Source organism: Diplodia seriata (assembly GCF_021436955.1).
Source record: "Diplodia seriata strain FDS-637 chromosome Unknown scaffold_3, whole genome shotgun sequence".
Lineage (NCBI taxonomy): Eukaryota > Fungi > Ascomycota > Dothideomycetes > Botryosphaeriales > Botryosphaeriaceae > Diplodia > Diplodia seriata.
This window is the reverse complement of record NW_027117310.1, coordinates 1,129,756-1,146,115: the sequence shown is the minus strand read 5'-3', so window position 1 is coordinate 1,146,115 and position 16,360 is coordinate 1,129,756. Positions and strand designations below refer to the sequence as shown.

The 16,360-nt window shown below is 56.2% G+C and overlaps 4 protein-coding genes across 4 annotated transcripts; 2 read left to right on the top strand and 2 right to left on the bottom strand.

Moving 5' to 3' along the window:
- Positions 1–256: 256 nt before the first annotated feature.
- Positions 257–1,545, bottom strand: SLS55_003064 (uncharacterized protein; the record flags this gene model as incomplete). The annotated part of the gene is made up of 2 exons (XM_066774544.1): positions 257–636; positions 702–1,545. The coding sequence occupies 2 exons, from the start codon at positions 1,543–1,545 to the stop codon at positions 257–259; spliced, it is 1,224 nt and encodes a 407-aa protein (XP_066634663.1).
- Positions 1,546–2,292: 747 nt separating this feature from the next.
- SLS55_003063 (uncharacterized protein) lies at positions 2,293–3,684 on the top strand (the record flags this gene model as incomplete). The annotated part of the gene is made up of 2 exons (XM_066774543.1): positions 2,293–2,554; positions 2,603–3,684. 2 exons carry the CDS (start codon positions 2,293–2,295, stop codon positions 3,682–3,684), a joined length of 1,344 nt encoding a protein of 447 aa, XP_066634662.1.
- Positions 3,685–5,005: 1,321 nt separating this feature from the next.
- SLS55_003062 (uncharacterized protein) lies at positions 5,006–9,135 on the top strand (the record flags this gene model as incomplete). The annotated part of the gene is made up of 2 exons (XM_066774542.1): positions 5,006–5,433; positions 5,490–9,135. The coding sequence occupies 2 exons, from the start codon at positions 5,006–5,008 to the stop codon at positions 9,133–9,135; spliced, it is 4,074 nt and encodes a 1,357-aa protein (XP_066634661.1).
- A 2,285-nt stretch (positions 9,136–11,420) lies between these two features.
- On the bottom strand, positions 11,421–12,178 carry SLS55_003061 (uncharacterized protein; the record flags this gene model as incomplete). Its single annotated transcript, XM_066774541.1, has 2 exons — positions 11,421–11,615; positions 11,675–12,178. 2 exons carry the CDS (start codon positions 12,176–12,178, stop codon positions 11,421–11,423), a joined length of 699 nt encoding a protein of 232 aa, XP_066634660.1.
- Positions 12,179–16,360: the final 4,182 nt, after the last annotated feature.

Genomic DNA, 16,360 nt, shown 5'->3' with positions numbered 1-16,360 from the left:
GTCACGTCAAGCTTTTCATATATCGCAAAGATTGAGATAGAGTCTTGATTTTCTATCTACGGAGTTTTCTATCTATAAAGTCCGCACGCTGTTGAAGCGAACAGTAGTACACGATTGTTCAGAATCCCATACGGCGGTGAAGCAGATGGGGGGACGTGTGTGCTGGGGGACGTGTGTGTTGGGGGACGTGTGTGCTGGGGGACGCGTGTGTTGGGGGACGTGTGTGTGCTCAGAATGTGGACGCTAAGTATGAAAATCAAGGTTGAGTAGAAGAAGTAGGCTGAGCAGAGGAGCCGGCTTGAGGACCGGCAGCAGTAGATGGTCCAGCTTGCGATGAGGATGCCGCATTGGGACCTGAAGCCGCCGGCATCAACTGGTTGCGTTGTTCCGCGGTCATGCTGTCGAATTCGCGGAGACGCTCAAGATCCTCGTCTCGGATAAAGCGCTGAACCACGACAAAGCCGAAAGCCTCATCGTCATCAGGCTCGTCCTGCCTATATTTCATTTCATCGTAAGTCCAGATGTTTTTGGACAAGGTCGAGCCGAGGTCATAGTCGTCTTCATCCTCTTCATAGTCGTCTTTGGCGACTGCGTTGAAAGGATCTACGATCTCTATGGCATCAACGAGCGCTTCACCTATTACAAAGATTACTGTCAGCCTGACAAGCTAATGAAAAGAGACTTGGAACTTTGAAACTTACCAATCCACTGGTCTAACACTTCTAACTCCTGTCGGAAAAGGTTGATTCCTTTCGGCATGGTGTTGGCTGTGAACCGCTGGTCCTTACACCACGGTGACGGCCTGGTAATACCCGGATCAAACCTACGGATGCCAAGCGCAAGTCTGTGTTGAGAAAATATACCCCACTCGAATCGGCCGCTCCATGTGGTGTATTCGGTCTGCTGATCGATCGCGGTGCTGATCTGGTAAATCTCAGTGTCCCAGTTGCGGAGGATACCGATGCCGCCTTGTGGAACGACTTGGTAGCCACGACGTAAAGTTTGTAGCAAACCCGGTGCATCGTCTAATCGAAGTTTCGTGGCGCCAGGGGCGTTGAAACAGAGGAATTGCGACCACCGCGGGAGTCCCTCCTGATAACCGTTGGTCTTCTCCAGGAGGCGCGTCAAAACTCTGGGAAGAACAAGAGCACTCGTCCTCAGATGAGCGCGCTTCTCAATGAGACCCGTGACCTGTACAGCGACTTCCCGAACGATCTTGAAAAACTCAGTACGGCAGGTGACATCGTGAATGGAATCGGGCGGGTTCAGAAGATCAAGGCACTCTTCCATAACATTTTGGAAGAGTTCCTTAATGTCCAGAGTGATCGTATCCGAATGGTAGACATAAAGATCGCGAAGCGTGTCGAGGTCCATGAGAAGGCGGGATATATGCTCCGGTGAGCCACGGGGAGGTCCAGGTGGGTCGTCTTCCATTTCGGTGCGCTGCAGCGCATCGAAGTCCGGCTGAACGGGTGAGGCAAGGTATCCCTCGATGGGAATCAAGCCACGTGTAGGTTTCCAAAGCTTGCTCGACATGCCGTCCATGACGTTGGTGTTATGGTACGATGCTATGGTACGGTGCTGAGGAGTGAAAGAGGTAGAGGGAAGAAGGCGTTCGCGGTGGGGCCAGCTAGGTAGCAGCCAAGAGGAGGGGCACCGTGCGCGCGCCTTCCCGTTGTGTTTGTCAGTGTCGGCGAGTCGGCGATGCTTGGCGTGGTGGTTTGTGGGCACTGAAAGCCCATAAATCACAAAGTAAGGTTGGTACCCTTAACCCACAGCAACACGCCGCCAAAGTGCTGTGATGATCCCGGTTCAGAGTTCATTCTGTCGTGGTCAGTATCATTGTCGGTGACGCAAAGCGCAATGCGAGGCGCAGTATCAACCTGCGCATTGTGCACGAACATGATGTCAGGCAGCAAAGGCGCCTTGAAGTTGAACAGCTCCCGCGTCTTAAGGATCATAGAGTGCTTTAGACATGACGACAGGTGAGACGCTGCCGTAGGCATAGCAGCAGCAACATTAAGCTTTTTCTAGTTGGTGGCGTGGGCGGTGAACCTTGAGAAAAGCCAGGGCAGGTGACTAGGGCAGCCAAAGTGATAGAGGCACTGTTCTTTGTGCCCGCCGCGCACAAGCCACCATAGCTGGCGCATTTAGTGCTCTCAAAGCTTCGAGACTGACCATCCCCCGGACACCCAACTCTCTTTGTTCCACTTTCTTACGGGCGCTCAACCTGCCTGCCTCGGTCAAGACCTCCCTTGAACTGCATCGTCCCGCCGTCGGCATATCACTACAATGTCGGCTCAACAGGCGCCGACCATGACGTTTCCGGTCACCCAGAGCCAACTGCAACACCTCATATCGCAGGGCCTCATCCAGATCCCTCACAACGCCTTGCCTCAGGACGCCTTGCCTCAGAACGCCATGAATGTGAACGCGAACGCTCAGGTCACTCACAACCACCCTGGAAGCGTCACTCAGGCCGGCGCATCGCAGTCGGCTCCGACGCAACAGCCAAAGAAGAAGCGCACCCTCAATTGCTTCGTCGCCTTCCGCTGTAAGTGAACAAAGCGTTTGTTATCTGAGCTCAGCTGACACGGCGCAGGCTACATCTCACCCGTCTTCGACAAGTTTCAGCAGAAAGATAGGTCCGGCTTTGTGAAGGAGATGTGGGCTGGTGAAAACGTCAAGGCCAAATGGACCATCATCGCCAAGGCTTACTCCACCATTCGCGATGAGGTTGGCTCTGACAATGCGCCTATGGATGGCTTCCTCAACCTGGCTTGTCCTCACATTGGCATCATCAGCCGTGCGAACTATCTCAACACTCTTGGGTGGGAGTTGGTCAACAACGGCAGTGGCTGGCAGCTCATCCGTCGCTTCATTCCCGACACTGCCTCCCTCCCCCATGGTTATCTCACCACTACAGTTTCGGTCGACGACTTGGTGACGTTCGTTCGCGGTCGTGGCTACGGCATTCCTGCTCAGACCGCCGCTTCCAACACTGGCAGTAGCAACAACGCTGGCGCCGCGACCCTCGCCATGGCAGCTCAGCCGGTTCAGCCTGCGCAGACTGTCTTCCAGCCTCCTCAGGCTACCCAGACTACGGCCCAGCCGGCTCAGCCGGTTCAGCCGGGCTCACTTGTGGCTCACCCTGTCATTGACTCGGCTATGCAGCTTGCCCTACAGGACCTTGCGTCTAACGATGACGGTATGGATGAATTTCACGCCGACCTTGTTGACTTCGCCGACATGGAAGACGAGCTGCTTGCTGAGTGCATGGACGTTGATCCGATGCCCGGTTCTTGCATCACCAGCCGCTACGACTTCACTGAGCCGGTCCTCTACGACCGTTCCATCAATAGTGAGCTCACGGGTAACGACGACCTCCGTCCGTACTACCAGTTGCCCAACCATCGCCAGAAGTTTGTCGAGATCGCCCCCGAGAAGTCTGGCACGATGGAATTTGGTGAGAAGGCTTTCCAGAAACTCGCTTCTGACTTCTGGAACTCGGAGTCGAAGTATCCTCATGATGATCAATTCATTCCCGGCCGTCACTACACCACCTTCAGTGACTATGGTCGTGAGATCATGCCTGAGTTCGACGCATTCGACATGCACCGCGTCGCTCACGATTGGCCTGCGGATGAACACTACGAAGGCTTGCTAAGCCAGAACAAGGGCTGAGCGTCTCAACCTTTACGTCCATTGAGCTTGCTGTGCATGGCATGGGGCCTTGGACAGCTTCGGCATACATTGTCTTGATTCGATTTTCAGACCAACTCCTGGTGTATTTGCGTCAATTGGCATTCAAGATTTCCTTCACGAAAAACAATAAAAACAAAAAAAAATTCTGGGTTGGAACTGGCGAGATTGGCTTCTGATCGTGGGAGCTGAAGGGCATTGCTCGGTTTTTCTTTTGCTTGCTGGCATAGCGGACAATTCTGGGGTAATAAGGTTAGCATAGCCTTAGCATAGCGATGGTCAAGGAACAATGAAATGCAATGTATACTGTTCATCATTGCTGGAGTGACATTCATGGGCCAAGACCTTGTGACGAGCCCAAGCCGTGCTGTGGGGCTGTACCGGGTTCTCGAGGTGCAGGGCCGGCTCGTGCGCTTCAAGCAGCCGCAGTCTGACTGGTGGCCGCTGCCGCTTAAGGAGGTTGAGCAGAACATCTGGGGCTTTAGCAACATATGATGGCATCCTGTTTCGGGAAGAATGGCTGGGACAAAGGGCTAAGGAGGCGGGTCTCAAGGCGCGGAGGGTAAGCGCGTGGTGGCAAGTGGACAAAAGACATGGTACCAGATAGCAGACAGCCGGCTATGAAACAAACAATTCTGGGTGATTCTCATAAAGGATGCGTGAGAGGGCAGTTTTACAAGGACAGAGACGGGGGAGCTAAAGCCAGACTCTGGACGCATATGATCGATTTTACAAAGACAGGTGCAACCCGATTTCACAAAGAGAGAGGGAAGCTGAGGCTGGAGTGGGTTGACGCCCTGTTTCGGGAAGCGGATTCGGGACAAAGACCGACGGATACACGGCAACGAAGCAAAGGAATCCCAAGAGAAAGTGCGAAGGCCATCACAAGGACTGTCGGAGAGCGGAAGTCTGGCGGCGGAAAAGGGACGGGCCGGCGCAGACGGGGATCCCTTCCGATCCAGGATCGCCCAGCTCCACCGCGCTCTGACGACAGCGGATGCGCATCGCTTGGTGGTCGTTGAGGAAGCACGCGCAGGCCGAAGCGCCCGTCCGCGCGAGAGCGCGCCACCAAGGAAGAGATCGCGGTGGAGATGGGCGGGTGATGGGCGGCGGTGGGCGCACGGCGCGGGAAAACAGGGCTGGCAGGTGGCAGGCGGCAGGCGGCTAGCTCGCCGGGCTGCAACCTGGTCATCCGCGGGCCGCGCGCGAACGCATAGACACGCTCACCTCTCCAGCTGTCCGACCACCTGCGCTGCGTGTCCCCAATGGCCGCCGCTGATCCATCCGCTCCTCCACCGCGACCATGGCCACCTTTGCCGCCTTCCTGCTGGTCTACGTGATCGGCGGCCTCACCTTCGTGCCCATATGCCTCGCCGCCGCCCTCTACCTCGCCCTGCTCGCCTGTCCCCACCATGGCCAGGCCGACGACCACCTCCGCGACGCCCACCCCGCGAACATCCCCCCCGAGCTCAGGGCCCGCCTGGCCGAGCCCGACGTCGCCGCCGGCTACTTTGCCGTCTGCCGCGAGTATGTCCCTGGCGGCGTCAACGGCAAGCCGCCCGAGCGCACCACCCCCGCCGGCGCCGTCGTCGGCGTCGAGAGCCCCAGCGTCTACCAGAGCATGTACCGCACCATCTTCGAGCGGAACCGCGCCCAGGGCCCGAGCATGGAGGGTGCCAAGAACCCCAAGGCCCAGAAGAAGGCTCGCAACGTCTTCTTCGTCGTTCTCAGGTTGGTCTCGCCTCCCAGCTCCCTGCCCCAGCACGCCGCCCTGCTCACCCTGAAAGGCACGGCCATCTGATCCTCTTCGACGACGCCGAGCAGGTCGAGGTGCGCTACGTCATCTCCCTGGCCCACCGCATCGTCGACGTCCACGCCGGCGGCGACGCCATTCCCGAGGGCGAGCTCTGGATCAAGCGCAACTGCATCCGCCTGCGCCGCGCCCCCAACGCCGCCGACTCCGAGGCCGAGTCCCGCCCCTTCTACCTGTTTTCGGAAAACAGCTCGGAGAAGGAGGACTTCTACTTCGCCCTGCTGCGCAACCAGGAGCGCCAGACGGGCATGCCCATTTCCCCACCGCTCCACCCCGACCAGCCACACGTCGTGAAGCTCGTGCAGCAGCTGCATGCATCGGAGGAGAACTTGCAGACGCGGTGGATCAATGCTCTGGCCGGCAGGGTCTTTCTTGCCCTATACAAAACTCCCAATGTTGAAGAGTTCATCCGCACCAAGATTACCAAGAAGATCTCCCGTGTGGCCAAGCCTGCCTTCATCCAGAGTATAACCATCCAGCGCATCGTCATGGGCGACAGCGCCCCTATGATTACAAATCCCAAGCTGCGCGAACTGACTCTCGATGGAGACCTGACTGCAGAGGCTGATATCAAGTACAACGGCAACTTCCGCCTTGAAATCGCCGCCGTGGCCCGCATTGATCTCGGCTCGCGCTTCAAGGCGCGGTACGTCAATATGGTGCTTGCTGGTATTCTCAAGAAGCTGGAAGGCCACGTCTTAGTCCGCGTGAAGCCTCCGCCCAGCAATCGTCTCTGGATCACGTTTGAACACCCGCCGAAGATGGAAATGACCATTGAGCCCATTGTGAGCTCGCGCCAGATTACGTATGGTATGATTTTGAGAGCTATTGAGAATCGGATCCGCGAAGTCGTGGTTGAGACGCTTGTTCTGCCGAATTGGGACGATATGCCTTTCTTCGATACCATTGCCCAGCCTTTGCGGGGCGGCATTTGGGAAGATGCCACCAAAGCTCCGGTCCCTCATGATGCTGCGCACGATCCTGCCATGGATGATGCCTCGATCGATGATGGGTCGACGGTGCACGAAGAGCCGGCTGTTTCGCATTTTGCACGCAAGGACGAGAAGACAATGAGTATGCCGAACCTGGGGGAGTCGGACGTGTCAAGCCTCAAATCCCGGAAGACTGCAAAATCAGTGATGTCAGGTAATACCGCCAGCGACAGCGCCTCCGCAAGTGGCGTCGAAGTTCGTGCGTCGGCCGGGAAGCCCAGGTCGATGCGCTCGGGCTCGTTTGCGACCATCGCACGACCGGTGGTGGCGCAAGATACAGCAGTCGTGGAAGCGCAGAAGAGCCCGCAGAAGCACCAGCACGATGCCATTGCAGCAATCAAGGATATCTCGTCACGCTCACTGCCAACCTCCCCCGTTGAATCTCCCGTTGGTTCTCCGGCAGTGCCTTCTGGGCCCCTAGCCGAAGCGTCCGCTCATGGAGGGTTGAAGCATATGTCAGAGAACAAGACGTCTGACAGTGGAGAGGACGCGAAGCAGATGTCCAGACAAAAGGCTGCCGACGATGACCGGGAGGTGAAGCCATCGTTGGCACAAAAGGAGGCAGAAACGAGCCAAGAGCCCCGAGAACAAGGCCCGTCGCTTGGCAGAACTGAAGAGGATGCGGCCAGCTTTACTGACCTGTTCGGGGAATTTGTCCATTCGCACACCGAGCCCATCTTGCGTCCCGAGCCAGCCGCCTTCTCCGCTAACTCGGAACAGAGCTCACTATACTCGCAAGCCACAGACTCCACAGCCCACTCTGACCTGAGTGCCAAAAGCTCCCTCTCGTCCCGCAAGACGTCGCTGTCGGAAAAGCGCCAGATGCTTAACATGTCGCTCAACTCGGCCACTTCAGCAGCTAAGAAATGGTTCGCCTCGCGCCAGCAGTCAAACGCCCCTCAGCCTGGATCTACACCCGCTCACCCTTCCCCCTCTTTGCCCCCGTCATCCGCTACCGTCTCGGCTACCGGCACGCCGGCGCACTCCTCCAGTCCTCCTCATGATCAATCACATCAGCCATCCTTGTGGAGTCAAAGTACGCATTCGGAGACAAGGCCGCACCAGACACAGGAACACCACCAGCAGGACCGGGTTCCGAGCACCCCCCTTTCTTCCATCTCTTCCGCCAAGGCCACGACGCCGTCTTCCGTGTCTCCGCCGAAGAATCAATATCCGGACACCAATAACAATAGCCGCCAGCCACCATCGAGAAGCAGTTCCATCAGCGTTCCGATGGGCCGCGGTCAGCCGCTCCCGCCTCCTGGAATGCCACTTCCCCCGCCCGCGAAGCCGGAGAACAAGTGGGTACAAGGCAGCGCGCAGCTGCTGGGGTTGGCCAAAAGGAAGCCCGTACCTCCCATTTCGCCTGGCGCGACGGCTTCGTCTTCATCATCCGTTGTGGTGCCCCAGGGTAGTGGTAGTACGAATGGTAATGGAGGCGGTGATAATAGCCAGGGGTTTGATTCTGCGCACGGCGGTAGCTATCATCGGGATAATGGGGGGCATGCAAGCCTGGTAGAAGCAGATATCCAAATTCCGGCCGCGACGGCGGCCCCGGTGGGTATGCATGTGGGCAAGGATGGTGGTGAAGGAGAAGATCCCTTGCACGCGCCGCCGCTTCTCGGTCACAGTAGGACGACTTCGTCATCATCTTCGTTGTTGGGCGGCGGCGGCGGCGGCGGCAACACACCGACACCAACGGCCACCACGCCTGCCGCTGTCGATGGGTCGAAAGAGAAGGAGAAGGAAGCCGGCAATCACCACTGCCACCCATCTTCGCCGCAACAACAGCGAAAACAATCCAGCTCTTCAGCGGCTTCGCGCCATTCCGTCTCCGATGCGGCATCCCCGCCTCCGCCGCCGTTGCCGCCGAGGAGAAAGGCTTCGGCGGTTTCGCCTGCTCATAGTGGTAACGGTAGCAACAGGAACAGGAGGACAAGCAATGCCGCCGGCAGCCGGAGGCGAACCAGGAACCATCTCCATCAGCATGACGACGTGGGCGAAGAGCATCCGCAGCTCCTCGTAGTTGCCGCACCGTTGGTGGAGAGCGATGCATCGTCGGCGCCAGTGACGCCAGAAGCGACGAAGCACGAGTTTGGCGGAGAATTGCCTAAGAGAGAGGGTGTGGGTGAAGATAAGGGGAAGGATGATGATGGCGATGGTAGTGTTTGCGACAGGGAGAAGGGAGAGCAGGAAGAGGAAGAGGACGAAGAAGAGGACGGAGAGAACGGGCTAGAAGGGTCGGTGTTCGATCTGGAGTTGGATGACGCCAACGAGGACGGCGTGCCCACCGCACCCTCGGCTTCGTCATCGTCTCACCCCCCTTTCGTGGCTTTTGAGTCTGCGGAAGGTGCTGGAAGCGGTACCTCGGCGACAGCGGCGCCGGCTGCGCAGACGTCCACTTCTCCCCCCTCGGACTTACCATCTCAACCTCGTTCTCCTCCGGATGGGGCGTCGTCCGCGGCGGCTGGCAAGGAACCATCCCCCGGAAAGGTGAATGCAGGGGCAGGACCGCAAATGGAAGTGAAGGATAAGGGTAAGGGTGGCCAGGGGAGGGCGAAGACGAAGGGATGGTTCACCTCGCCGAGTACTTCCGGGGTCGATCATTTGCCGGAGCATAGGCGGTGAGCATGTTTTAGTGAGAAGGAGGCAGAGAGGGGAGGGGAGGGGAGGCTATGGGGAGAGGTGGTTTGAGTTCTTTATACCCATCTTTGACTTCTGGGTTCTGCCTTACCTTTCGTCCTGTTGTGATATCGGGAGAGGGAACGAGAGAGCAAGGGAGGAGTGAAGGAGAGAGGGAGGGGAGGGGAGGGAAAGAGGGGGCATTGCGATGTTTCTCGTGGAGTATACATACCGCTCGTCATCTCTTACCTCCCTTTCTTTTCTCTGAGTTCAGTTGTTCTTGTACACGAGCATATCGTCATTGGGTACCGCGGCGTTTGCGAAGCATTACATTGGGCTGGCGCGTTTTTTTTGTCTCTCGCGGACGGTGCAGGCGGGTGTTTTTGGGCATTTTGCATTGTGGGTTGGGGTCTATCGAATGGGCGTGTCTTTGGGGGGTCTGAGGGTTTGGGATGGATCTGTCAAGATGGGAAGGGAGAAGGGTAACAAGGAAGGGGGGAGGGATTCGTGTTTTAACTTACTATAGAGCGTTTGGAAGGGGAAGTACAATGAAGACGTACCTGATTTGATTGAAATTTTTTTTTTTTTTTTTGGCTGGATCGTCGATTTGTTGGGTGGACTTACCGTGTGTCGGTGGATATGGGCAGCGTGGACGTTGGAGATTGTTGGGGGGACGGGACGTTACCTTTGGATATGTCTTACTGTTCTTTGCTTTCTCTCACTTCGTTTGATGGTCTTGATGGGGCTGTGGATCTTGTGGGGATCTTCGGCGTTGCATGGAACGGGGGAAGAAGGAGGGATGACCTGAAAAGTGAGGACGTGTTGGAGCATTTTGTGATTGTGGTTACTGGAGGTGGTGGAGTGATTAGGGCGTGATGAGGGCGGCGCTCGGATGAGGGGGATGATTGAATGTGGAAATGAGGTACGCGGTCATGGACGGTGTGGTTTACTTTCCTTTCTGGGGACTTTTCAGATTTGATGACACGGGGTAGGGTAGGTGATGAAAGAACAAGGGAGGAAGGAGGCTGTATGTTGGAAAACAAAGAATGAAGGGAAGCATGAGGGAGTGTAGCTGAACAGTGTCCTCAGCCAAGACGTGTAGTCACTTCCCTGCGTTCGTTTTTGATTTTTCTTACCTTCCCATGCCCAAGAAGCTCGATCACCTTACACTTTATACTTACCAGCCCCTTTATTCTCTTCCTTATTCACGAGGGATTGATCTCAAACAAACTTTCGGCCTTACCCCGCTCGCTCACTCTCCTTCCTTTGTACCCCATCTAAAATTCTTGGTCGAAGCGAAAGATCCGGATATAGTTGTAGGCTGTTAGGTAACACATGAGCATCCCAACATAGTCTCCGCCTACCTGCGTGGGTGGGATATTGTCTCCCGGATTACGCGGTTTCCGAAAGGTCGGATTCTTTGGAGGCCTGCTTGTTGAGCAACTGAAAGGCGTCCACCTGAGTTTCCATCATTGCACATCCACTTCTAGGACGGGTAGCCAGAGTCTGCGTAGGCGGCAGCTCGGTAGTGCCGTTGTGCAGGCGGCAGTGTTGGAGGGCCATCGGAGGATGGCACAGATTGATGTGACATGACAGGGACCATGCCGGCGCTGCATGTCAGCAGTTTGGGAGAAACTAGCAGGTGACGAGTGCATTCATGAAGTTAGAAGTAGGAAGGAGGTGCGAAACAATGCAGGGCTGCAGGGTGGGACACGGGCGAAGGCGGTGAGCAATTTCCGGGCCATGTGATGGGAGTGTATAGCAGAGAAATTTTATGGGATTTGGGACAGGTGCAATGCTCATTGTGGTGTGATATCAGCCAAAAGGGGGCAAGTTAGCACAATTTCTGATTTAACGCTTACCCTCAGCGGGCCGGACAGTGCCGCAGCTGCTTACCGCATCTATGTTCTGTTTTGCTGTGGGAGAGGTTTTCCGAGTTAAACATTCTCGAAATTCAGCTGAGTATGGTCTGCCTGCAGAAGAAGGTTCGTGGTCGAATTCGCTGTTGCTTTCCATGCTTACAAAACAGTCATAAGGCTCTTGCTCAGCAAGGTCGACAGAGTATCTAAGGGAGAGAGCTACGAGTACGAAGTGTGCTGGTGGTGAAAACAACAGAAGTGAGGGATAGGAAGTGGAACAAAGGCATCGGCTTTGGGCTCATAGTAAGGACATGGGTGCGGGTGACGGGCAATCAGGATGAAGTGCGAAGAGGTGTACATGCGTATCTGATTCCCTATGGGCGTTTCTCATTGTTGCTTGGCTGTGTTTCCTTCATGATCCGAAAGTGTCGTTCAAGAGCTGAGCTTGCTCTGGATGAACTCAGCCGCTTCTCCAGTGCTGGCAGTCGCATACGACAGGTGAGCAGGCGTGATGATGAACTGGTTGGTGCAGACAAGATCACCGGTTGCGCAGAAGATCTTGGTCTTGCTGGAATCGATGTTCTTGAAGGCCTGAGCCTGGAGGGGGTCGCCGAAGGTAACGGCAGCCTGTAAAGGGAACGTGGTGTCAGTGTTGTCCAAGTGAGGTGGTAAGGGCGGAGGCTTACTGCAACCTTGCTGGCCGAGCTGCTGTCCAAATCAATGAGGCAGCCGTGCACCTGCTGCGCACCTTGAGAGTAACCAGCCAAGACAATCTGGGTGTCCGGGCAGCTTGACAAAGCCTGCTTGACCAGCTTCGCGCAGTTCTGGCTACCCTCGGCCTGGCCGGGTGAGACACTGCCGACGACGGTGCCGGCGACGTCGGCCGCGTAGTTGACGCCCTCGGTGGCGAGCTTGTCAGCGCCGAGGGCAGACTCAAGCTTCTGCTGCAGCGCCGGGCCAACAGTCGTGCCCATGTTGCCGGTTTCGGTTGTGCCACGAGCGAAGATGTAAGTGACGGGCTTGCATACGCCGTCGGTGACGTCGTTGGAGGTGGAACTGCTACCACCGAAACTGCCAGTAGGAATAGAGAACTGCGGGGCGCGGGCCTCGACGCGGGTAGGCTTGTTGGCGGGTAAAGCCATGGCAGTGGCGGCCAGCGCCAGAAGGATGTGAGGGGTGACGGCAACCATTGTTGCGGAGGCGAGATTTGGCGAAGAAAAGTTGCTGAAGTGAGAGGTGCAGCTGGAGCTCGACGTTGGAAGATGAGGGTGAGTTGGTGAGTGAAACGGGGAGGTCGACAGCGCCTTTAATACTTGGCCTTCTCGCCTTACTCTTGCATTTGCAAGAGCCGCAGTAGTTTTCCGAAGGTCGAGAAACACTGATAGGAGATCGTCATACGTGCCGTTGCGCCGGCCCTCGCCCCTTCCACCAGTTGGGCGTTGTCCGCGGTATCCTTGAATCCTTCTGTGCTCGTTGCCGCCGCTATGGCTCCGAACGTGGCCCCGGCATGCCTGAAGCCTGCTGACCACGTCCGATTCCAGTGTTTGAGGCTAATATCAAGAAGAATGGTCAGAGGCTCGGACTGCAAGGATCTGCGAGGATGCGGACCGCCGAACATCACCTCGTGTTCTGCGCCGCAACCGGTCCTTTTCCTGCCACAAGAGGCAATGCTCTTTGAAATGCGCTATCCCAAGTCAAGTCATCTCCCGTGCTTAGCACATGCTCACAACCTCAAGCCATCTCACTTGTCAGCATTTCAGGGTGGTGCCCTTGGTAATGCACCTTATTCATGGGCAGTTGCATCCAAGATCTGGACGTTATAAAAGCCGCGTCTTCACGGATATTGGATTCGACTGCCTACGTAGGAAGAGCGGTAACATCGTCGATCACTGTACGTCGGCCAGCATAGTGCATAGACGGGCGATCAGTAATGATGGCAAACGGATGGAGCTGCCGCGAAGCCGGAATTGGTGTGGATGCGGGAATAGGCTCAGCGGTGGACCGAGGTCCGGGAATGGCTTGAGAGGGGCCACTGTGGAGCTGGTTGGTCTGATGCAGTGTGCGAGAAAGCGGGTGTATCAGAGTTGGGGAAAGTATTGGACCTAGACCGGCAACGGTTGCCTAGCGCTCCGGTAGCGGCAAGGCTAACGGCGTTGGCGCCAGCCCGCAGCTCTCAGCCCTCAGCTCTCACCACCGCCATCGCCCGTCAGAGGAGTGACTTCATCTGGCAAATGACATTGTATCCGACTTACGGGCGTACTGGGCGTCTCTCTTTTGATCTGTTGACAGCAGTGATGATCTTTCTCCAATCATGAGGTGGAGAGAGAGACGATATCAAAGACGCAGCATTGCATCCGCCGAGGAGGGGTCGAGTGGATTAGTCACTCAGGCAACACGCTAGACAGCGAATCCGGGGTCTGGAAGTTTGGACCGAAGAGGCCCACCAGTGGAGGCTATGGCAAGGAAACACGCCTCCGTTTCCCTTTCGATACCGACTTATTTCTGTTCCATTTCCCCCACCTCTCTGGCTTTGGAATCTTTGGTCGTTTTGAATAGATAGTATATCCTGCTATGGCTGTGCCGAGGCTGTTGCTGCTATGCAAGTGAAGTGACGACAAGCACCACGATGCAGCGGAAACAAGCCTCTTGTTTCGGAGACCGACGACGGCGTTTCACCCGGAAACCTGGCTTCTGGAACAGCCTTCCATCGCCACGGGAGTAGTCCGTACCGTGACAGCACATAACACATCTATCTCGCACAAGAGGCGCTTCATGGTGGCGGCCAAGCTTTTGCCAGCCCTAAGACACGGCCGTACCTGCAGTTGGGATCCCTGGTTAGTTTTAGCAATGAGGGGCAGAGAACGGCCGGGCGCCGGCAGGAGCCCCGCGGATCCTCAGCAATCTCCACCGCAATCGATGCGCACCCTGACGCCAATCCCGTCTCGGTCGCTGCTGATGACTTCTCCTGTCTGAGAAGTGGGACCCGTTCTGTTGTCTTGTATTTTGCGGGCGGACGGAAAAAGCAACGTTGCGCTAACCGTTAGCTGCAGAATCTCTATGAGCACATTGTTAAGAAAAGAAGCAAAGTGAACCACAATCAATCTCATTCATCTACGAAAGCCATGACATTCGCCATCTCGCTACCGCTTTTGCGGGCCGACGCAGCGGACGAGAAGGACCAGGCTGCACATACATGGATGGCCCCAAAAAAGAAATACCCTCTCCACTCCCCTTGAGTTCCAGAATCCTGTACCACGGAATGCCAGCCTTGACGAGAGAACTAGTGGATGATATCCGTGCATCTGTGGCGGCAATGCCGACGTAAAACCTTATTTTTTCACCTTCTTGTATGCAGCCAAATTACTAATCTCTTGGAGAAGCTCGGCAATGAAGATCTGGTGGTTGATCTCGCTTGGTTTTCCCTCGTCCCGTTTCACCGTCGGCCCGTTATGTGGACATCAGTCGAGGACGATCCGCATCCTCGGCATTTCCGAGCGGTACTACAGTGCGTTGCGGGACTTCTCCCTTTTCGAACCCCACGCTTCTGTTCCACCGTCAGTCGAAGTGATGCAAACAATCCGCTGGTAGAATGGAGGTCTGGAATGGTGCGAAGCATGCAAACGGAGACTTGATGCACCCGTCCTTGGGAGACAGCGTGGTGAACCATTTCGCAAGGCGCTGCAAATGCCGTCAGTGGTATCTTAATGCATATATCACGTCGGTAGTGGAATCAATGTCTGGACGACTTCCGCGTCCCTTTCTGTGATCAGGTGCCGTCATCTCTGGTCGAGCGTTCTTGTACAGGATCCGGAGCCGCACTCGGGCCCTGAGGGCGACCGTAGAAGGGGCTGAAAGGGAGGCTGGCAGCAGGAGCAGTGGCAGTCATGCCGACTATGGTCGGCATTCCAGGCGGATCTTGCAACGGAGGCCTATACTCGGAGCATTCGTGGCGGCTGTCCGGCCGTGAGGATTGAAATGGGGAACCAAATGGCGATGGTCCATTTGTGGAGAACCTCTTGTGCGAGGTTCGGTTGTATGGACCAGGGCGCGGGGACTGTTTAGTCTGCCCAAGGGAAGATGGGCGACGCGAAGTAGCATTTCTGGAGTTTATGCTGGTTCCTGCGCCGTGCGTCTGGCTGGGAGCAGCAGGTTTCCCGCAAGGAGATGACGCGAACGGGTCGGTCGTGGCATTTCCTCTGCCGGCAGTCTCTGTATATCCAGTGTTGAATTCCGTAGCTGGTTGAACCGGTTGGTATTGCTGCTGTTGTTTTATCTCGTGCCGTACTTGTCTTAAATGCTCTTTGGTGTCGTCGAGGCTTTTTTCGGTGAGCCGCTCCCGACGGTCTAGATTTGATAGTCTTATGTTATGACGAAGTTGTCGCTGGCTATGTTCCCTAGCTGTGATGGAGACCATCCCGGTGTCCTGTCGATCGCTTGCATCCGTGTCATAAGGATGGCCGTGATCATGAGAGCCAGCCATGTTCAGACAGGCGGATTTTCGAAGTGTGAACAGACTGGCAGTGTGTGAGTAGGAGGAAGTAGTCAGTGCAGAAAAAAAGAGCTGCATTTCCTGCGGCTTTTTACACATATCGAGAAGGAAAGACCGCGTATGTCAACTATAGTTCTGACCACCTCTGGAAGGTGCAATGACGCAAGGTTACCATCGGGTCTCAAGGCAGTCGCAAACTGCCCCCCACCCCCATGAATTAACCAGCAGATATGACTTTACGGTAAGCATAACGTTTGTGCGTATCGGTAACTGTTTGGCATGACCGCGGCACTCTCGCGACATGAATCGTGTTCGAGCAGCAGCACGGAAGGGTCTGTAGCTGGGAAAAACAGCGTTGCTCATGCGCTTTCCCAAAACCCATCTAAATTGCGGATAGATGATGGCAGCGGAGTTTTCTCCTCCCCCAACTCTGGACTGGCGCAAGGGCCTGCTGAGCAAAGCAAAGTGGAGGTGACGTGTACGGCGGAGCGACGGCGACTCGGCTAATAGTAATTCGCAACGGAAACGCCGGGGCGGATGCCCGTGTGGCAGATCGCCGGCGGGCCGGGCGGCGCCACAGCTGCAGTCGTCCGCATCGGGCTTGAACCGAATGCGGGGAAGCGCGCGGCGTGGTGAGCGTTTGGGAGCCTCTTTGTCGCGGTTCTTGACTTCAATCGACGCTGAGTTTCGCGGCATTTGGCGGATATGGCCCGATGCCAGCATGTCCCCGGTATTGTAGTGGTCCATCGCGATCGCAATCATGAGAACAGCATCCGCTTTTCCTGGCGGCAACGTCATCTGTGGGCCTGAGGTTGATCGATGCGAGCTTGCTGGCAATGGGAGGCTTCCGAGTCGCGCGAGAACTCCTCACACGCAAGCCACA